Genomic DNA, 22509 nt, shown 5'->3' with positions numbered 1-22509 from the left:
GTATAATTTTGCAGTAAAGAAATAATGACTCATCTATAGAATACTAAAAGGAACCCAAATCTTAGATTATTAAGGGACTCTAGATGGAAAGTTAATGATATTTATATCTCATAACAAAAAAATAATCTATGAAATATGAAATCAGATTTCCCTTTTCTGCTTAGAAACAGCTACATTTATATTTTTATAACCCTTACTAATATTGTATGGAAATGCCTTTGGAATTTCTTATACTGGATATTGCTGTTGCTACTCATCTGAACTGTGTTTATTTGTTCATCCGTTAAAAACTTAACTAAGCTCCTGCTGTGTGTCAGGAATACACAGATAAAAATAATGCCATCCCTGCCCTGGGGGAGCTCCTGGTCTCATGGAGGGGACACATGAGTCAACAAAGAAGTCTTTAGCCTTTTTCTTTTCTATGCATCATGAGATAAAATTGAATTCCATGTTATACCATTGGTTACAAATTATTATTTTTATGAATTAAAATATACTTTAGGACAGGGGCGCCTGGGTGGCACAGTGGTTAAGCGTCTGCCTTCAGCTCAGGGCGTGATCCCGGCGTTTTGGGATCGAGCCCCACATCAGGCTCTTCCGCCATGAGCCTGCTTCTTCCTCTCCCACTCCCCCTGCTTGTGTTCCCTCTCTCGCTGGCTGTCTCTGTCTCTGTCAAATAAATAAATAAAATCTTTAAAATATATATATATACTTTAGGACAGCATCTCGATGTTGGTTTAAAATACAGTACTTGAAGACTGTTGTCAAAATAATTTTCTGTGCAAATTTAGTTAACATTGTGTTTATAATTGGGTATCTCTTAAATAAGCTTGCATTAACTTGAAGAAAACAGAGTCTAGGCTTTTTTTCTAAAGAGTGCTACACGCATGTTCAGAGCGCAGTTTAGAAATAATTTTTACCTCTTTTTTTTTTTTCCTTTCCAGGATTATTATATTATGCAGGACATGGTTATGAAAACTTTGGCAACAGCTTTATGGTCCCTGTTGATGCTCCAAATCCATATAGGTCTGAAAACTGTCTGTGTGTACAAAATATACTGAAATTGATGCAAGAAAAAGAAACCGGACTTAATGTATTCTTGTTGGACATGTGTAGGAAAAGGTAAACTGCCTCATCTTTGTTAAACAAAGCGCATCAGAGTTAAGTAAATATGAGCCTCGACAGTGAAATCTAAGGCAAACGTGGGAATGCTAAGAATTACTTAAGTTTGTAAGTTCGTAATTACAGATTGACCAAGAAGGAAACTAAAGGGAAATACATTTTCTCTTTAACTTTTTTCCTGTTTGTTGTAGAACAAAAGTGAGGAACTCTAAAGGGTATGGGTATTTATTCATACTCCAGAAGGGTCAACTCTTCAGAATGCCTGTAGATGTCTCTAGTCCTCACTGCACTTATTTCTCCAGGAATGGACAGAAACAGCACCCGTAGAGGTGGGGCCTCTGTCAGTCCTGGTCTCGCAGATACAGAAGGTGTAGCCCGACCAGGTGTTTGAAGGTTTGGATCCCAGCCGTTGGCCACTGGGTTACTAAGGAATAGAACCAGTGATTATTCCTCTCAGAGAGAGAGTTTTGTGCTTGTTCAGCACTTACCAGTCAAACACCAGTGCCAGAGTTCAGACATAACTCCAGTTTTAAAGCTAACCAGAGAAAAGGGCATGTGACTGTCTGCTAGGAGCCCTAGATTATTTGGGGTAAATATGTACCTGATTTGATCAAGGAATTTTGAATCTATAATCTTAAATTATGTATAATACAATAGTGTTAACCAGATTTTCCATTATATTATTATTTCTGCTCTCTTTAAAATGCTGTGTAACTTTTTTCACATTTGTATCTGTCCTTCCTCCTCCCTTTTAAATAGAAACGACTATGATGACACCATCCCCATCTTGGACGCGCTGAAGGTCACGGCCAATATTGTGTTTGGATACGCCACGTAAGGAAATTTTACATTCATGTTCAAGATGCCTTCATTTTCCGGTGACTTCTTTTTGATTATAGGTTAGAAGCCTAGATATATCCGTAGAGATGTAGGCATGCCTTTTCATCCTTGATACTCTTGAAAGGATAAGCGAGTTAAATGATCGACCTCAGCTCCTCATGTGTTGGCATCTTCTTTTTACGAAGCACCAGAGCATCTAGTGCCTGCTTAAAGATTAACTCTGTAGTGAGGGTGTCCTGCAAGAGGCAGAGACGCGAATGAGGCTCATCGGTATTTACACAAGCCCCATGTGGCAAGTGTTTACTTTTTTAAAAATTTCTGTCTTTTTGCTGTGTTTAAGGTGTCAAGGAGCAGAAGCCTTTGAAATCCAGCATTCTGGGTTGGCAAATGGAATTTTCATGAAGTTTTTAAAAGATAGATTATTAGAAGACAAGAAAATTACTGTGTTACTGGATGAAGTTGCAGAAGGTAAAATAAAAAATAGAGAGAAAGCTACTCGGTTCTCTGGTAATTATTGTATTCCTACTGTTACTGTGCAGGTTTGGAGTTAGTATTTGTTTTTATAACACAGTTGTTTCTACAACATTCAGCAACACTCCTGTCTCATTCCTTCTTTCCTCCTCCTCTCCCTGGTGACTGAGCTTTGCGCCCTCTGTGCAGCATGACTCGAGCTGCAAGGCTGGTCCTGGGCAAGACTGAAATCAGTGAAGTTTCGTCTTCAGAGCTCTGTACTTTGTCTCTGTGCCTCGTGCCTGGTGCGGCCCTGTCGGCTTGTTGGCAGAAAAACTTGTCCAGAGAGCATCCTCTCCCAGGATCAGACACATCCCACTTTGCAGAAATTTCGAGACTCTAGTGGAAAAGGCTGGGTTCATTTTTTTCTTGATGGACCTAATGGTTTTTAAATTCTGCTTTCAGGACATGACCCTAAAGGGCTACCATCATTTCTTCCATTTCCTTCTGTTCCCTTTCCTTCTCGGGATAATGTTATGCTCCTGACAGGTGCCAAACAAGTACGTATCCTACTACACCAGTAGATTGCCAGGTATTTTTTGAAATCCCATTTCGAAGCCATGCCAAAAGGCAATCCTTTTGCAGACCAGCCCATGAGAAATGGAGTTTCATGGGTGTTCCGAAGATGGCAGGTGGAGCATAAGGTATGCGAGTGTTTCACTAAGAGCTATGAGTCACCTCTGTTTCTGGTCATGTTTTTATCAGTGTAGATCTTTTAGCTGGATCACCTGACTTAACCACTTTCCCATTTAACACAGCCAGCCAGAGCTTTGACCTCCTCCCGCCATCCTCCCGCCATCCTGCTTCAACCGGAAAAGTTCTGCTTTTATCTGGTTTTTGTATTTGGCTTCTATTTAAGAAGAGATTATTCTATTTAAGAATCTTAGTTTTACCTCTTTTTTTCCAGATAAGTAACTACATACCAAAGACCAGATATTATTACTTTATAATCTTATTTATTAATAATTAATAATATATACAGAAGTGAGAGAAACTATAATTTGTTCGTATTAAAGAACATGACATATATGGCTTTGTAAATTTAAATTGGTATTTATCAATAGTCACAAGTTTTTGCCTAAAACATGTTGAACAAAACACATCATGGAGCATGCATATAGCATAACATTTTTGTTAAGCTCAAAACCTAAAACATTAGGGGTGCCTGGGTGACTCAGTCAATTAAGCGTCTGCCTTCAGCTCAGGTCATAATTCCAGGGTCCTGGAATCAAACCCCACATCAGGCTCCCAGCTTTCTCCCCAGCTCATGCTTTCTATCACTATCTCTGTCTCTCTCTCAAATAAATAAATAACATCTTTAAAAAAAAAAAGCGCCTAAGACATAAGCATAAACTACTTACCAATGCCTGTGTGTGAGTGAAAAATAAAATATGCATGGGAGTATATATACTGCATTGGATAGTTGTTATTTTGAGTAGGGGGAGAGGAGTGGTGGTGCTTTAGCCGTATCAGTGGTTGTAACACATTATTTCCTTTCTTAAAAACAAAGCTATCTGAGGTAAAGATGGTGTGTTATCTTACCTTTCTCATAGAGAAGTAGTCATTTGTTTACTAAATACGTGTATTTCTCAACAGAGTATTGACATAAAATTATCATGGCTACCCTTTCAGTAAAGAAATATACTTTCAGGGGCGCCTGGGAGGCTCAGTCGGTTAAGCGCCTTCGGCTCAGGTCATGGTCTCAGAGTCCTGGGAGTCAACCCTGCATCGGGCTTCCTGCTAAGTGGGGAGTCTGCCTCTCTCTCTCCCTCAGCCCTTCCCTCCCCTCCGCTTGTTCTCTCTCTCTCAAATAAATAAAAATCTTTAAAAAAGAAAGAAAGAGGGGCGCCTGGGTGGCACAGCGGTTAAGCGTCTGCCTTCGGCTCAGGGCGTGATCCCGGCGTTATGGGATCGAGCCCCACATCAGGCTCTTCCGCTATGAGCCTGCTTCTTCCTCTCCCACTCCCCTGCTTGTGTTCCCTCTCGCTGGCTGTCTCTATCTCTGTCTAATAAATAAATAAAAATCTTTAAAAAAAACTTTAAAAAAAAAAAAAAAAAAAAAAAAAGAAAGAAAGAAGTATACTTTCAGTTCTTCATGAATTTTAAGGCTTAGAATATTATGGATATGACAATAGAATTATAGAAGATAAAATCTAAAAGGGGGTCTTCAGAAGTGGCTGGCCCAATATTTTTCTCTGTTTACTCATTACTTTGAACCATGCCTGGCACATAGTAGTTGTTCAGTAAAATAGTTATAAGTGAGTGAGTGATACTGAGAACATAAATGGATTTGCAGGAGAGTTCTTGACCTAAATATTTAAAACATGAAAAGATTGTGGTCTTAATATTTATTTCTTATCTTTTAGATATGGGTAAATGTCACCTTACCAAAGGCAAACAGGCTCTGGAGATTCGGAGTAGCTTGTCTGAAAAGAGAGCGCTTACTGACCCAATTCAGGGAACCGCGTACTCTGCGGAGTCTCTGGTACGGAATCTGCAGTGGGCCAAAGCGCACGGTACGGTGGGGCCTGGTTCTTGCGGGTTTTCTGTCATCTGCTGTGTTAAATCATGAGGGAGGTTTTTATCCCCCTGAATAAATAGTTTTCCTCTCAATTTTGTAGTGAAAATAGTTTAGACTGGTGGGCAAACCCAAAACTAAACAATTTATCTAATATACTGTCCCTTAGATTTTATTATATTGTGAGTTGGAAGTGTGTTGTTTGAAAAATCAGACAGGCCTGGGTTCCGATCCTGTCTCTACCACTTGATAAACTTGTTATCTCTAAATGGGGACAAGAAATAATGCTTGGTGGGGTTGTTCTATTGAATGAGATCACACGGTAAAGAGACTAGGCTGCTGGTCAGTAAGTACTATACGCTCGTAAGTATTGCGGAGTGTTCTCTCTCTTTGACTCTTGAATCAGTGAGTCGGTGAGCAAGAAAAGAGAAGGTGAGGTGGAAATCGTATCTGTAACTTACTTACCTTTGGTAATTCTGTGTGACTTAGTGAAAAGGTAAGTTTAAATTATTGACTGAAATGAAGATTTGGGATTTGCTCTGAGTCCCAAATATCTGTATGGTGAATCCCTTATTGTAAATAATTGAAAATTGTATTTGGTGAGCTTCCGTATGTTTCTTTTCATAATAGTCTGTTCTCTAAGGTATATTTTTAGGTACATATATTAAAACACATTAAAATATAAAATGCCATAAATATATCGTTTTGGCTTTCCAGATAATTGGATAAGTAACTGAAATTGATTCTTTTCCTTTAAAAAAGCCCTAAATAACAACAATAACAAAATTATGGTGGTAAAGATCAACAGTAAAAAAACCTTTTATGAAATGAAACTAAGGGAGCATCTCTTTACTTGGTGGATGAGATGCTGCCCAATTCATGGATTGTCTAGTAAAGCCAATTAGATCTTCCAATTAGAAGAAAGGAAGGAAGGAAGGAAGGAAGGAAGGAAGGAAGGAAAGAAAGAAAGAAAGAAAGAAAGAAAGAAAGAAAGAAAGAAAGAAAGAAACTTTAGACGTGGGCTGGGCTGGTCTGGTATTTTTCTCTGTTTGCTCATTACTTTGAACCATGCCTGGCACATAGTAGGTGTTCAGTAAAATAGTTGCTGAGTGAGCAAATGCGTGATACTCAGAACATAACCGCATTTGCAGGAGAGTTCTTGGCCTAAATATTTAAAACATAATGAAAAGATTATGGTCTTAAAATAATACTTATTTCTTATCTTTTAGATATGGGTTAATGTCACCTTACCAAAGGCAAACAGGCTCTAGAGATGTGGAGTAGTTTTTCTGGAAAGAGCACTTTTTTTTTTTTTATAACAGATTTGGTATTTTTTATGTTACAGAGCTCATGCAAAATGGTAAAAGGAAAAACATTAAGACTCCCTCAATTAATCATCAAAGGATGCAAATTCAGCCGACACAATTGGGAATACATTAATTAAGAAACAAATATAGCAAATGGTAAACTTAAACAGTAATTAGAGAAAATAAAATTAAAACTATGATAGTGTAGTTTTTCCTTTTTAATCCCATCAACTAGGTAAACACTTTGAAAATTAATATTACTTCATTTTGGAAATGTTACGGTGAAATCTATTTATATTCTGTATAAGTGGAGAATGTCACATGTGTGAGGAACCATCGAACAGCTGTATCTAATAATCCTAAAGCATTAAGTACATATATATAAGAAATACTGACTATGATAGAAAAATAATAAAACCCAGAAATATTAGATATTCAGGAGTAGTGGAATTGTTCAGAGTAACAAATATTCAGTGACATTATGCTTAATTAAAAACCATTTTCATGAAGATTGAGGCAACAGTGAAAATTTATCTACAATTATATGGATACTTTTGATTACCACTGTAAAAATTACATATGCAGAGGGACAAGAACTGTAAGGAAATAGTAAATGAAAGATTTTTATTTGCTTGACCAGCAGAATATGGGGCCTTTTTTCCCCACTTTCTTTAAGTGCATGCCTGTGTGTTTGCGTGTCTTTGCACAATGTGTTAGTTATAGAACATTTTTAGGCGAAAGCAAAAGCTCTCACTGTATTTTGCCTCATAAAGAACAATTGTCTGTTGCTTAACAGAAAACTTACCAAGCACTCCTCAAGGGATTATTCGAAAGTTGCTTTTGTTCTTTTTCAGAACTCCCAGAAAGTATGTGTCTTAAATTTCAGTGCGGCGTTCAGATTCAGTTAGGGTTTGCCGCCGAGTTCTCCAACGTCATGATAATCTACACAAGCATAGTTCACAAGCCAGCCGACGTGCTGATGTGCGACGCCTACGTCACCGATTTCCCTCTTGTAAGAACCCCCTTTCTTCTTTTATTCAAAATAGCACCGTATAGCCTCACTTACTAAAGACTAAACATCTGGAAACTTAAAGTTGATGGTAAATTTAAAGGAAATATGAATATATATATATTCCATTTATATAAATACTTACTTGTATTTTAATAACAATGGTCAAAATATTTAAAAACTAATCCCCATAATACCCTAAATTCATCAAATTAAGGAATGTCTAAAGTTCACCCAGGAAAGAAGCCTTTAATTTCCTTTACCCTAAGTAGGATATCAAATATGAAGAAATAAAATGGTAGTATATTGGAAGCACAGAAATTTAATTCTGTTTTTCCATAAATTAAGATATATTTATTTCCTGTTGGCCTAAAGAAGCCAATAAATAGTTCCCCGCTTTCCTACGTGAGTGTAGTAAATTGAGAAGTAAGCAAGGAGCAAGACAAATCCAGAACATCACCTTTGCTACTGATGAAGGCTTCATGGAGGACACTGCGTAGTGTGAGAGCAAATGGTCCAGCACTGAACCCCAGAATTAGACAGGTCTGTCTACCAGCCATAACAGCGCTGGACTCGGATGGGCCTCCTGGGCATTGGGCAGGGCAGAGCCTGAGGCCTTCTCTCTAAAGTTCCAGAACAGATCTCCCGCTCTTAGCCAGGGGTTGGCTCTTAGAGAAGAAAAAGGGAAGGGCTGCCTGTATATGTCCATTTACTCTTTTTAAATATACGTATCCTATAAATCCCCCCGCACCTTCCCAAATGTGATGAGTGAGCAAGGAGAGAGTCCAGGAGCTCACACTCTAACGGGGCTGGAACTTAAAAGGAGGCTTGAGTGGGTTAAGAAGTGTTCGTAGGGATGGTTTGACAGTAACTGTCCCGGGGCGCCTGGGTGGCACTGCGGTTAAAGCGTCTGCCTTCGGCTCAGGGCGTGATCCCGGCGTTCCGGGTTCGAGCCCCACGTCAGGCTCCTCCTCTAGGAGCCTGCTTCTTCCTCTTCCACTCCCCCTGCTTGTGTTCCCTCTCTCGCTGGCTGTCTCTGTCTCTGTCGAATAAATAAATAAAAAATCTTTAAAAAAAAAAAGAAAGAAAGAAAGAAAGTAACTGTCCTTGCAGAGCTAACTTTTTAAGTGTATCTGTGCAGATTTAAAATTCCTGTTTTACTCAAGAATGTTGTTTTTATTATTTTTTTAGTCCTAGCTAAGAGCTTACCTACTCAGGCCAAAATTCATAAGAGAGCAGAACCTGTTAAGATATTTTACTGTCATGGGGCGCCTGGGTGGCTCCGTCATTGAGCCGTCTGCCTTCAGCTCAGGTCATGATCCCGGGGTCCAGGGATCAAGCCCGGCAACGGGCTCCCCACTCAGAGGGGAGTCTGCTTCTCCCTCTCTCTGTCCTTCCCCCACCCATTCTCTCTCTTTCTCACTCTCTCTCTGAAATAAACAAAATCTTCCCAAAAAAATATTTTATTGTCATAGACAATGCTGTGACTCTGACTGATTTCATTAGTAACGTCCGCTGATTTTCACAGGACTTAGATATTGATCCGAAAGATGCAAATAAAGGGACGCCTGAAGAAACTGGCAGCTATTTGGTGTCCAAGGACCTTCCCAAGCACTGTCTCTACACTAGGCTCAGCTCGCTGCAGAAGTTAAAGGTTTTTACTTTTCCTGTTTTTAGCTACGAACTTTATGAAAGTGAAAATTCCTTTTGGCCTGTGACAGTTGCGTTAGTTTGTAGGTGAGCTGCTTCATTGGGTATTAAGTTGAAGTAGAGGTAAGTGATACAGAGGGAGTCTCCTCAGTCACCCCTGTCGTATTCTGTTCCGTCCCTGGAAACGGCCTGAGGAGTCTTGTGTGAGAGCGTATGCGATTTCTCTCCACAGTCGAACAGTTGGGGATAGAGAGCAGAGTCTGCTTTTACGTACCTTCGCGTCTTCAAATAATCATTTCCTAGTTAGGGAACAACAGACAGACTGTTGTCACCCTGTTCATAGCCAATCCACCTACAGTCTCCTTTGTCTTTGAAATAACCCTGTGATCTGATTCAGTTACACTTCTCCATCTAGGACGGTGGATTATTATTTCATGTTTTTTAAAACAGCCAAACTCTCGGCCTAGGTGTAAAGCCAAGTTTTTTCATTAAAGGATCATTCTCCATCTCCACTAATAGGGAAGGATAAGTTTCCCCAGCCCCACTGCTTGGAAAATGCCTTTAACCCGTTCATCCGGAATACAGTACAGGATCGCTGTGATTCTGGCTACTGTCAGAACTAGAATTTGCCAGTTCAAAGTACTGAAGGAGGGGAAGGGCAGTGATTACAGCTGGCCTTTCTGAGTGTGGGGAACGTGTAAATGAGCCTTGAGGATTTGGAACCTGGGAAAGGGGAGAGGGAGTGGCTGTTGCTGTTGTGTGATCGTGTGTATGTGTGGGTGTGTGTGTATACATCAGTAATACTCTAGGGTCGATGTGCTTTCACAGTTGATGAAAGTAGTTCTTTTCCTTTTCAGGAACATCTGATCTTCACAGTCTGCCTGTCGTACCAGTACTCAGGATTGGACGATACCGTCGAGGAGAAGCAGGAGGTGAATGTTGGGAAACCCCTCATTGCCAAGCTGGACATTCACCGAGGTTTGGGAAGGAAGACTTGCTTCCAGACTTGTGTTATGTGTAACGGCCCTTACCAGAGCTCGGCGTCCACCTCAGCAGGAGCCAGCCATTACCACTCCTCTCAAGACTCGTTCCACGGCGTTTACCATTCACACCTTGGTACCTCCAGTAACGTCTTGCCGTCGGACGGCTGTCGCTGCAGCCGGATGGCAGATGCATTTATTTCGAGTCACCACGCCCACCATTACCCATGCCAGTTTGGTAGGAGCAACGTGCCGGTGGAGACAACTGACGACATGCCATTCAGTCTTGCTGAGGGGCTCCGGATTTCTGAAAAGTGACCTCCTGGTTTCTGGAAGTTATCATAAGTACTAGATGCCTCCTGTGCAGCAGAACTGACATGAAGGGAGGCGTTATGAAAAAGCAAATATGAATTCGTACGGAGAGAAGTTCAGTAAGGGTATTTCATGGCAAACCCAGGACTTCGAGGTGTTGGAATTACATCATTTACCCGCAGACTTCCTCTTTGTTCTCTTCTAAGGGTTGGCGGATTGGTTGATTTGTTCTGTAAGAATGAAGGATGCATGTGTAAATGTTTATGTGTTTATAACAAAAATATTTTCGTTTTGAGCATTCTGAAGTAAGAACAATGGGAATGGCATTGCGGAGTAAGTCATTGTATTTTTAGAATCAGGAAAAAAAACCTTGGTGATCATCAGGCTTAACCTGGTTTCATCAGTGGGAGAAGCAGATTGAGGGATCTTGTTTACGCTAGAGCCGGCCGCAGAACTGAGACCTCCAGACTTCTCTTCAGTGTTTATTCCACTACACACTGCCTTCCTGACAGGTTCTGAGACAGGGATTATGTTTGTAGATAGATTTAAAGGTAATATGTAAATATGCATGTCTTGTATATAATCTAGGAATGTACAAACTTGAATTTATGATTATAGGACTTTACTGCAAGTGTCAGTTAAGACATTTATGTATAAATCTGTTGTAGAACAGGCTGAAGTGTCTTGTTCCTAAGGTCATGAAAGCACATGGAGAGGTGAGGAAATGTTTGTCTCTACTGGACAAGACAGCAGGATAAGCCTGCTACTGGGTAATCTGGGCAGCTGCTTTGTGAATCCTGCAAACACCGGATATGCCTTCCTTGATAACATTTTCTTAATGAATTTTACTGGCCTTAGATAATCTTACCACCTTTTGTCCTCCCTAAAGCATGTTAAAAAGGCAACTGCCAATAACAAAAATATTGAATTAGTAATTTTAAAACATTCCACAAAAGAAATACGAGGCCCAGATGGCTTCACTGCTGTATTTTACCAAATATTTAAAGAATTAGCACCAGTCCTTCGCAAACTCTCCCCAAAAATGGAAGGAGAGAGAACAATTCCCAATTCATTTTATGAAGCCAGTATTACCCTGATACAAAACCAGGTGAAGACGTCACAAGAAAACAACAGATCAGTATCTGTTATGAATAGAGACTCAAAAGTCATCAACAAAATACTAGCAAACTGAGTCTAGCAACATATAAAAAGGATTATACACCATGACCGAGTAAGATTTACCCCAGGAATGCAAGGTTTGTTAACATCCAAAAATCAATGTCATATGCAGATGATTCTCATTATTCACAATAGTCTAGGAAGTCACTGTGAATACTGAACTAGTGAATGCAAAGCCATTGCTCCTAGGAGTAATGTGTGTGTGTGCATTCATATCTCAAATAGATTATAATCTTAAATCCTGAAGACAGTTTATCCTGATATACTGTTTTATTTTACAAAAGGGAAAATGAGGTTCGGAAACATTAAGTGACCTTCCTGAGGCCACCCCACTAATAACTGCCAGAGTTGGGATTCATACCCATCCAGCTGGCCCCAGAGCCAGAGGTTATACAGCCCTGGCCCTGCCCCCTTATCTTCTGGTCATGTCGGGGCGGGAGGGGGGTGGGGGGGAGCTGAAACAGGAAGGCAAAGCATTACCTTGTTCACCCCTGCTGGAACATGCATATCGGGAAACTCAAAATTTTCGTGGGTCTGCACATATCTATGAGTGATCATAAAAGTGGTGACAGTTTTGATTTGGGGATTACAAACAAATTTTACAAATAAGTTGGTAAATTCACAAATACAGACTCATAAATAATGAGGATCAACTGTCCCACGTTCATAAAGGACAAAACTATTACATTGACTTAAGTGTCTTAACAGTTGCAGAAAGAACTTTGATAAAATTCAGTACCCTTTCATGATAAAAATACTTAACAAACTAGGAATAAACTGGAAATTCCTCAATATGTGGGTGATAAGGAGCATCTACAAAAAGCCCACACCTAACATCATTATGGCAACAGACTGACTGCTGAATGTCTTTGCCCCCAGAATCAGGAATGAGACAAAGATGTTCCCTCTCACCCCTTCTAGTCAACATTGTACTTGAGCCAGGGCAATTAGGCAAGAAAAAGAAATAGAAGTCAACCATACTGGGAAAGAAGTAAAACTATGTATTCACAGATGGCATAATCTTATTAGATAAAAATTCTAAGAAATTCATTTAAAAATTTCTAATTGAGTTCAGGCTGCAGGATAGACACAAGATCAATATACCAAGATCGGTTTGATTTCTGTCAGCAGTGAATGTTCTGAAATTGAGATTTGTTAAAAATTTATTTACAATAACATCAAGATGAATAAAAACTACCCAACATTGTTGAAATTAAAGAAGACCTAAATAAATGGAAGTACATCGTTCATGGATTGGAAGACTTTACATTGTTAAGATGAAAATGCTCCCGAAATTGCTTCACGGGGTCACTGCAGTTCCTGTCAAAATCCCAGCTGACTTGTTTGCAAAAATTGGCAAACCGATAAAATTCATACAGAAATGCAAACTAGTAAAATTCACATGGAAAATACAAAAGCCAAAACAGTATTGAAAAAGAACAAAGTTGGAAGATTCACACTTAACCAATTTCAAAACTTAACTACAGAGCTACAGTAACCAGGACAGTGTGATACTGGCAGAAAGATAGATTGAGGGAATATAAAATAAAACTGAGAATCCAGAAATAAGCCTAAAATGTTTATAATCAATCGATTTTTGACACGAGTGCCAAAGTATTCAATAAGAAAGGGTAATCTTTTCAACAGAGAGTCCTAGGACAACTGTCTAGCCACGTGCTAAAGGATGCCCCTCCTTACACCATGTACAGATTTCAACCCACGATGGGTCATCTATCTAAATACAAGAGCTACAACTGTAAAACCGACAAGAAAACATACAAGCAAATCTTTGTGACCTTGGACTAAGCAATGGTTTCTGAACATATACAACACCAAATGCACAAGCAACAAGGAAAAAAATAAATTGGACTTCTTTAGAATGAACTTTTATGTTTTAAAGAACACCATCAAAAAAGTGAAAAAACCCACAGAATGGGAGAACGTTTTTGAAAATTATGTCTGGTAAGGTACTTGTATCCAGAGCATATGCAGAACGTCTATAATAATAAGCCATTTTTTTTTTAATAATAAGCCATTTATATACTAGTGCTTAATTATGGTTACTGCTGTCCAACGGCCTGCTGTGATGATGGAAATGTTGTGTGTGTGCACTCGGGGTGTGCCAGCCTCCAGCCCTGTGTGGTAATAAAGCAATGGACATACAGCTAGTGGCTTCCATATTCAACTGTGCAGCTGTTCATTCTGTATATTTGAATTTTTTTAAGCATGTATTTATAATTTTAAAACTTTTTAAAATAACAGTTGTGTTAAAAAAATTTTTAATAAAATAACAATTGTGTATTTTTTTTCTCTTCTATCAGCCATGCTTTTATTTTAGTTGACTTCTTTTGCCAGTTGCTTTATAACGTTAGCAGAGGATTTTATATGTCAGTAGAACTTAGGAAGGGTAACCCACTGATACCAATTACAATGGGAGGAAGAGATGAGGATTGTAAAGGTTCACCTAAATTGAAAGCTCATATTTGATTCTGGGGAAGGGATACGGTATTTTCTGAAAAGTAACAAAAAATTCTAAAGTTAGCAATTATAAGTTTCATGTTTTCTAATTTGAAAAAGTTAACACATGGATCATCAAATATAAAACATGAAAGTGGTATCCATCTAAGGGCGAACAGGTCAAATATATCACAGCCTTGAGAAAGAAAGTCTTTGAAGGATACTCACACAGAAAAGGGACAGTAGACCTTTCCTTTTTCCCTGGTGTTTATTACTTTTCATACCTCTTAACTTGCACACAAAAGCAACCATGGGTGGTCTCTTTGGTAGTCAAACTGTTTGTGATTGTTGGACTCAGGAAATCCAATCATGTAGCCACAGCTCGGATAATTTTTGATACGTTGATACATAGATCGGCACAAGTTTAATATCAGGATTAGATCTGATTTTTTTTTAACAAAAGGCCTCATAAATTTTAAATTGTTTCCTCTTATTTGAGCATTCCCCTAGTATTTTTTTTTTTAGAGATTTTATTTATTTATTTGAGAGAGATTGCGAGAGAGCAGGAGCAGGGAGGGTTGAGGAGGGGCAGAGGGAGAGAGGGAGAAGCAGGCTTCGGGCTGGGAGACCGACCACGGGGCTTGATCCAAGGACCCTGGGATCATGACCTGAGCCGAAGGCAGACGCCTCACCTACTGAGCCATCCAGGCGCCCCCCCCTCCCCAGTATTTATATACCATCATTGCTTTTAAGTGTTAACTGATACCAAACACTCAGGATTTACACATGACTTTTAGGGGCGCCTGGGTGGTGTGGTTGGTTAAGCATCTGACCCTTGGTTTTGGCTCAGGGTCTTGAGATCAAGCCCTGCACTGGGCTCTGCGCTCAGTGTGGAGTCAGTTGAGGTTCTCTCTCCCCTTCTCTCTGACCCTCCTGCTCGTTCGCTCACTCTCTCAAATAATTTTTTTCAAATAACTTTCAATAAATAATTTTTTTAATTTATATATTAGTGCCATTTCAACCTGTTTTTCTATTTTGACATTGTGAATTTTATCCAGGCCTAACTAAAATATATATTTTTAGTACTTTCCCTTGAATTATATGACCTATTTCTCATACTGATAAAATATTAATTAGTAAAGAAAAAGATACCCAGAACATGAGAAGGTTTGTATAAATGTATTTAATTCTTTTGCAATTCGGCAGCATTAAAAATACTTTGGCGTCAGACACAGTGTGATGTGATGAAGGAGCAGTCTGCTCGTTTCACCAGCCAGCATTAGTGTGGCTTGAAGTGTGGCCTGCAGCTCTGTGCGTGTATGTCCTCACCTGTAGAATGGGAATGAGGTTATGACATCGGGGGGCTTCTAATACTTCACAGGGCTGAGTACTGAGACGGTAAGTGCTTTGAAGAGACTGCTCTTTGAAAAGGGTCATCATCCTTCAAATCTGGTTTTCTCAAAACCATACCAGTCAGTACGCACACAGTATGGTGTGTATTATCCGTTACTAAGGTGCTTCCTACGAAGTACTCTTAATAGTACTGGCAACCTAGTATTGCCTTCTGAAAAAAGTTACAGTTGGGGCGGTGGCTGGCTCAGTGGGCAGAACATGCAACTCTTGACCTTGGGGTCGTGAGTTCAAGCCCCACGTTGGGTGTATAGCTTACTTTAAAAAAAAATTAAGAATTAGGGGCGCCTGGGTGGCACAGCGGTTGAGCGTCTGCCTTCGGCTCAGGGCTTGATCCCGGCGTTCTGGGATCGAGCCCCACATCGGTCTCTTCCGCTGGGAGCCTGCTTCTTCCTCTCCCACTCCCCCTGCTTGTGTTCCCTCTCTCGCTGGCTGTCTCTCTCTGTCGAATAAATAAATTTTTAAAAAATCTTTTAAAAAAATAAAAAAAAATTAAGAATTAAAAAATGTTTAAAAACAAGTGGCAAGTGAACGTCGTTCACCCCAAAATCACTTTTCAAAAGCATGGAAATTTAACGTAACCAGTTACTAGTATAAAGTACATTATGTCTACACACAAAGACAATTGATTAGCAGTGTTTCTCTGCTGGGATTATTTGTCTTTGCTTACCTGGATTTTCCAGTTTTTATACAGGAAACAGCTGTTGGATAATTTGCACATATAGATATATGCATTTTATAATGTAAATATGCTAAACTTCAGTACTTTTCATTCTACCTGGTACAGAGAAGCTGTCTAAAGTCACTACCACAAGTCTGAAGCAATTCTCAGTTTTTTTGCATCATGTTTGAGTTTTGTGGGACAGCATTTAAGTAGTAGAAATGGTTGGCTGCGTATTCCTGCATTAAGAAGTTGCTGGCACCATGGGGCACCTGGGTGGCACAGCGGTTAAGCGTCTGCCTTCGGCTCAGGGTGTGATCCCGGCATCATGGGATCAAGCCCCACATCAGGCTCCTCCGCTCTGAGCCTGCTTCTTCCTCTCCCACTCCCCCTGCTTGTGTTCCCTCTCTCGCTGGCTGTCTCTATCTCTGTCAAATAAATAAATAAAATCTTAAAAAAAAAAAAAAAAGAAGTTGCTGGCACCAGGCTTTGACTATTTTTTTTTAATTTTGAAACACTTCCAAACTTAGAGAACAATTTCAAAACCAACGCAAAGCATTCCCATATTCCCTTCCCCCTGGTTCCCTATGTTAACATTTTTCCATGTTACCATTTTGTCTCATAAATGTGTGTATGTATGTATGTGTGTGTATACATATTACATATATATATATGTTTGTATGTATATCTACATACATCTACAAATGATATTTTTCCTGAGCTGTTCAAAACTGTTACTTTTGGCCCCTAAATAAATACTTAAGTGTGTACTGCTGAAAAACAGGAACATTCTCCTACATAACCGCGGTACAACTGTCTGGATGAGACAGGATTCCAGAACCTCCCTCTGCTGTAGCCCAAACCCAGAAGAACAATACTTCCCTCATCTTTCCCTTCTCTCGCAGATCGCAACCTGTGATGTCTAAAACATCTTTCCCTTCTCTCGCAGATCGCAACCTGTGATGTCTAAAAACTATCCTTTCGTACTTTGTGTCTGGCTTTCTAGTTGTTGAAGGTGGGAGAGTGAATCCAGTCCTGTCATTACATCATGGCGGGAAGTGAACATCTGCAAGTGAGTTTGAAGGCTAATCACATCTTTTAAAATAATTTTGGATTACTTTGCATACATTGCAAGAAACACCACTGTGGGCAAACTATTTCCTTTCCTATTCACGATTCCACCCCCAAACTGACTTTTTGATTTTTTTCCTCCAAACTGACCTTTTTAAAGGCAGCTTGCTTCCACTATTTTGTGGAGTAAGTGGTTCATCGACACTATCGAATGAATACATGGGAGCCTCAGGTGCACACGTTTATGCAAAGGAAGGAAAGCAAGCTTTGAGGGGGGGTTCACACTCTACACGCTACTACAATCATTTTGCACACAGTCTCATTTAACTCTCAACAGCTTGCAACTTCCAGATGAGGAAACCATTAGGCTAAATTCAGATGCTAATTCCCCTTGGGTAGCAGCACGACTCAAATCCACACCAGAGCCCATTGTAACTCCCCAGTGCGGCTGCTAATTACCCAGTGATGAGGAGACACACAATCACTATCGTAAATGCTCAGTCAGTGCAGAAGAGGCACGACGGTAACTGTTCGTATTTGATGGAGCATCAAATATTGTATCTAAGAGATACAAGTCGCTAAGTTTGCAAGAAACTGTCCTACTTTGAAAACAGAAGGAATAGCATCTTGAATTTGGTAACTTAAACTTGCTGTTTTCCCAACACAGTAGAAAAAGAATCAGCAGGGATGGGTCCGCAGGCCCCGAAGGGAGAGGGCTTCGCAGAAACCCTGTGCTTGCCGGCGAGCGGAGGCACCCGAGGACTCAGCCGCGGACCCAGGACCAGCAGGGCGCGCGACCCCCGCCGGTCCCACACCCGCGAGCGGGGCAGTAACCGAAGCACAGGGCGCAGGAGCCCGTGGAGCAGGCACCACCCGCGGTGGAGGGACTGGAGAAGCACCCCCTGGCAGCCCTGCACCCACAGCTTCACCCATGCTCCTCCCTGCGCCTGAGCGTGAGCCGCCCGCCCGGTGCAGCTGTGCGCCACCCGCGCTCCCGTGCGGTGGTGGCCGACGCGCTCCGCGGGCACTCTGGGGGCCGGTGGGCTGCCTTCTCCTCCCAAGCGTCGTCACCTTGCTGCCACACCCCTCGCTCAGGTCCAGGACCTTCAGCACCTGGTAGTGGGAAGTCAGGTTCGCCACTGAGGTCAGTTTGTGCTGGTTCTGATGTTCTGCCTTCTCCTCCATCCTCTGTAACCTGCTGGTGACGCCTCAGGCTCCAAGAGTTACTGTGTTTACGCCGTGAACTGACGTTCCCAGTTGTCTCCATACTGTAGTACAAGACTTCGGATTTCTTTAGCTACTGGAATTCTTCTAACTTCTAGCTGCAGGAAACTTCTCCGTAGAAATGAGATCCCGCCAAGAAAAAAGAGGCAGCATGGGATCAAGAGGTCAGCGCCCTGGTCGGAAGCCCGGCTCTGCAGCTTACCCACCACGTCTGAAAGCCTCCATGTTCTCGTGTGCAGACAGTACTCTCTGTCCTGGGGGTACTTGTGAGCAGTAAATAAGGTATCCCAGGAAAGCCCTCAGCGTGGGCCAGCCTACTGTAGAAACTCAGTAACTAACATTGTCACCAAAAGAAAACGTGGGCCACCCATTGGGTTATTTAACTAGAGAGAACAGAAAGGTATAGTGGGATGGGGCGCCTGGGTGGCTCAGTCGGTTAAGCATCTGCCTTCCGCTCAGGTCATAACCCCGGGGTCCTGAGGTACAGCCCTGTGTTGGGCCCTCTGCTCAGTGGGGAGCCTGCTTCTCCCTCCCCTCTCAGCTCCCCCTGCTTGTGCTCTTTCTCTCTGTGTCAAATAAATAAAATCTTAGGGAAAAAAAACAGTTATAGTGGGGGTGAATGGTGACCCCAAACAAGATATCTCTACCTTCTAACCCCCGGAACCTGTAACCGTGACCCTATTTGTGAAAAGGGTCTTAGCAGGTGTAATTAAGGATCTGGACCCAAGATCACCCTGGATTCGGGTGAACCCTAAATCCAGTGCTAGGAGTCTTTATAAGAGCCGGACAAGGAGAAGACATGGACACAGAGGAGGCCATGTGAGCATGGAGGCTGGGATGGGGAGCCACAGCGAGAAGCCAGGATACCTGCAGGACCTCAAGCTCAAAAGGCAAGGCAGGATTGCTCCCTAGAAACTTCCAAGGGAGCATGGCCCTGCCAAGACCTCACTTCTGCTTAGTAATACTAAATTTTGGATTTCTGGCCTTCAGCGCTGTGAGACTATAAACGTCTTTTGTTCTAAGTCACCGAGCAAGTGAATTGATTAGGAAACTAATACAGAAGGGCAGCTCACAAGCGAACCAACCCTCAGATGGCTCCGGCCCCACCTGGCTTTGGAAGGACTCTGATGGCAGAGGACGCCCAGCGCTTCCTGAGCAGCGCCCACTTTGTTTTCCAGAGCCTTCCCTAGAGTCACTCTTGGGCTGCAGTCTCCTGCGCCCCCTCCTGGCCGCAGAGAGAAGTGCGCCCCCTCCCGCCCCAGAGCTGTTTGCTACCTCAGGTGAAACGGGAACACCTGGGCATCTCAAAACCGGAGACAGAAGTGTTTGTAAGAAACCATTCTTAAACAGTGCGTTCTTGCCCCCACCCCATCTTGAAACACAGGGTGAAGCCTTTGGCACTTGTCCCGAAGCCTCAGCTCTGCCCGTGCCCTGTCATCTTTCTCAGGAAAGTCAGCTCCCCGTTGATGGCCCCGCCAGCAAATTTCCTCTCCTTTCCTTGACTCATCAACAGACACCATTTCCTGCAACTGGACCCACACCTCCCGGAGCTACCCCGATCTGCCACCCAGAAAGCAATTTAAACCGTCCCCTTCTGCTCCAAACTCCTCTGTGTTCGCTCATCTCCCCGGGTGTCCCCTCGACAGTAACTATTCAGCCGAATCCATATTGCTCACCTGGGCGGGGGGAGCCCTAACTTCATTCCCAGCCTCTCTTGACTTAACTTACTTTCTTGCCTAACCTGGATACTCCAGTTCCTTCTACTATGACTCTCGCAAACACCAACCACCCCCTCTGTCCCCTGGCCCTCCATTTGTTCAACTGGCAAAACTCAACCCTAACTGCCTTCCACACATATTTTCTCTCTCTGAAGACCCTCGGTCCTCCTGCCACCCTCTCCCTCTTGGCTGGGAGCCTGGCCTCCGCCCTCCCTGAGACAATGGAAGCCACCACAGCCATCACTAGCATACCCACATCTACACCCGTAGTTCCCTGCATGACCTCCTCCTGTCTAATCCCCCCCACAGATCCTCGGGGTCCTGCCCCTTATTTTCCTCCACCAGATTTCATTTCTTTGGGTAACCCTTCTCTCCTACATCAACAGTCTCTCTTTTTAACAAATTATTCTTGTCTGCTTGTCCCTCTCCCTCTGTCCCTCCCCTGCTCGTGCTCTCTCTCTCAAATAAATAAAATCTTCAAAAAAGAAAAAAAACAACTCGGCAGGGAAATTTGTAAAAGCTGGGAAGATCTGACGGGCTGAAAGAAGAGGAGGCAAACACCAGGGTCACCTGGGGAGGAAGCCAGCAGGTTTGAAAACAGTGCTCAGTAAGAAAGCTGGAAGGATGGCTGGGTGTTCCCAGAAGGTGGAAGACTGAAGTGTAAGATTTCAGAGACGGTTCTGAAGAGTTCCAAGTCCAGACTTGGTGGTCATGAGTGTGGGCGGTTTAAGTAAATTGGACGTGGAAGTCACCGGAGTCAGGAGATGGGAGGCAGCTGGGTAAGTGGCTTACATGAATATTCGAGCAGCGGGATTGATAACAGAAGTGGGAGTTGACAGATTGACTCTGCCAAGATTTTCAACAAATGATGGCCAGCTCTTATAAGGTGCCCACTATGTGCCACACACACTTCTAAGTGCTTTACACATGTTGTATCGTTTACATGTTAACAACAACCCTACGGGGGTGCCTGGGTGGCTCAGTCATTTAAGCGTCTGCCTTCGGCTCAGGTCATGATCTCAGGGTCCTGGGATCGAGCCCCACGTCGGGCTCCCTGCTTAGCAGGCAGCCTGCTCCTCCCTCTGCCTCGGCCCCTCTCCCTGCTCATGCTTTCTCTCTCTTTCTCAAATAAATAAAATCTTTAAAAAAAAAAAAACGAACCTCTATGAAGCATGCTATTACTATTATCCCCATTTTACAGATGCAGAAATTGAGGCAAGAGGGGTAACAGCAAGGTCAGAGCACTAGCAAACGGAGGTGCTGTAGGAATCCCAGCGGCTCAGCTGCAGACACTTTGCTGCCTCTTGTTTGAATGACAAGAAGATGTCGGACACAAGATGAGGGGACGCTGGTGTCCAGCATGGACAGGAAAGGAAGGCAGAACTGGATGGTAAAGGGCTTTGTGTTTCATGCTGTTCTGGAATCGCCCTCTGGACAGCTGGCAGACTGCAGGAGGTCAGACGGGTGGCACGACCAAGCCACATATTCGTTCAGACTGGCTGCAGGGTGGGTGGAACAGCCTGAAGGCAGGAGAGGGACTCTTGCCAGATGGGGTTGGATGGCACCTAGAACTCTGTTCTGGAGAGAAAATAGGAGCAGGTGGCAATGGTGGACAGACAAGCTGGTGACAGGGCACATCCCAGAGGAAGCAGCAGGGCGCAGCCGCACCCTCAGGGAAGCTCAGAGCCAGAGCCACCCCAGAGGGTAGTTGAATCTCCCTGAGCCCCCAGGGGAGCGGGCTCAGGGCTGAAAACACCAGCCTGTATATGGGGTGAGTGGGACCAGGGAGGCATGCCAGGACCCCCAAGTCCAGGGGGACAGGACCAGCCAAGAATCTGCATGAGGGGTCCCTTTCAGGTCTGCAGCTCTCCACAGGCCTCGCGGGCCTGCCCTTGCTCTCTGGGGCCGGCCTTGCCTCGGTTTCCCTCTGGTTCTGAGACCAGGGACTGCCATGGGCAGGGATGCCCAGCAGAGGGCAGCACAGGCTTGGGTTTGTCCTGGGCCCTCCGGTTTGGGAGCCAATGGGGCCCTTCCTAATCCGCTGTGGGAAGATGCAGGAGGAAGCAATTTCGCATTTTTATAACCCAGAGCTTCCACGTGCGCTCAGGGCCTCCCCAAGCCAGCTGGTGGCTTAGTAGGGTGACAGGAAGTAGGGGGGGCAGAGGGGGCCGGACAGCCGCAGGAATGCAAGAGGAGAGGCTGTGCCCAGGGAGAGTTGGCAGCCAGGCTCAGCCAAGCCCTTGCCAAGAGTGCGTTCTTCTCCTGTCCTGTCCTCTTGCTCCCACGACCCTGGCACCAGAAAGGGCAGAGATGCTCAGAAGCACCCCCTCCTGGGCATGGGCGTGGTCACATGGCCCCGGAACCCTCCGGGGGAAGCTCCTGCTTTATGAAAGTCAACAAATGCCCACCTGCATTCCCTCTTGGGAGGAATCGGGTACAGAAGCAAGAGAACCCGCAGTCCCAGCTGGGCTCTGACGCCCCCTCACAGAAGAGGGGATTGCTCACAGAAGGCGCCTCGGAAGACATGACTCTGGACCTCAG

General features: G+C 43.1%; 1 protein-coding gene across 5 annotated transcripts in view; it reads left to right on the top strand.

Moving 5' to 3' along the window:
• The window catches only part of MALT1 (MALT1 paracaspase), a 94558-nt gene extending 80832 nt beyond the window's left edge, over nt 1–13726 (top strand). For all 5 annotated transcript variants that reach the window (XM_040632475.1, XM_040632473.1, XM_040632474.1 and 2 more), the window contains 7 exons: nt 945–1122; nt 1882–1956; nt 2303–2430; nt 4839–4988; nt 7152–7309; nt 8835–8960; nt 9814–13726. In XM_040632475.1, coding sequence (XP_040488409.1) covers nt 945–1122; nt 1882–1956; nt 2303–2430; nt 4839–4988; nt 7152–7309; nt 8835–8960; nt 9814–10254 — 1256 coding nt within the window. In that variant the 3' untranslated portion in view covers nt 10255–13726. The remainder of the gene's footprint in view (nt 1–944; nt 1123–1881; nt 1957–2302; nt 2431–4838; nt 4989–7151; nt 7310–8834; nt 8961–9813) is intronic.
• The last annotated feature ends 8783 nt before the right edge of the window (nt 13727–22509 follow it).

This window comes from Ursus maritimus, unplaced genomic scaffold, assembly GCF_017311325.1.
Source record: "Ursus maritimus isolate PB19 unplaced genomic scaffold, ASM1731132v1 scaffold_18, whole genome shotgun sequence".
NCBI classification, from domain to species: domain Eukaryota; kingdom Metazoa; phylum Chordata; class Mammalia; order Carnivora; family Ursidae; genus Ursus; species Ursus maritimus.
This window is presented reverse-complemented; position numbering and strand designations above follow the sequence as displayed.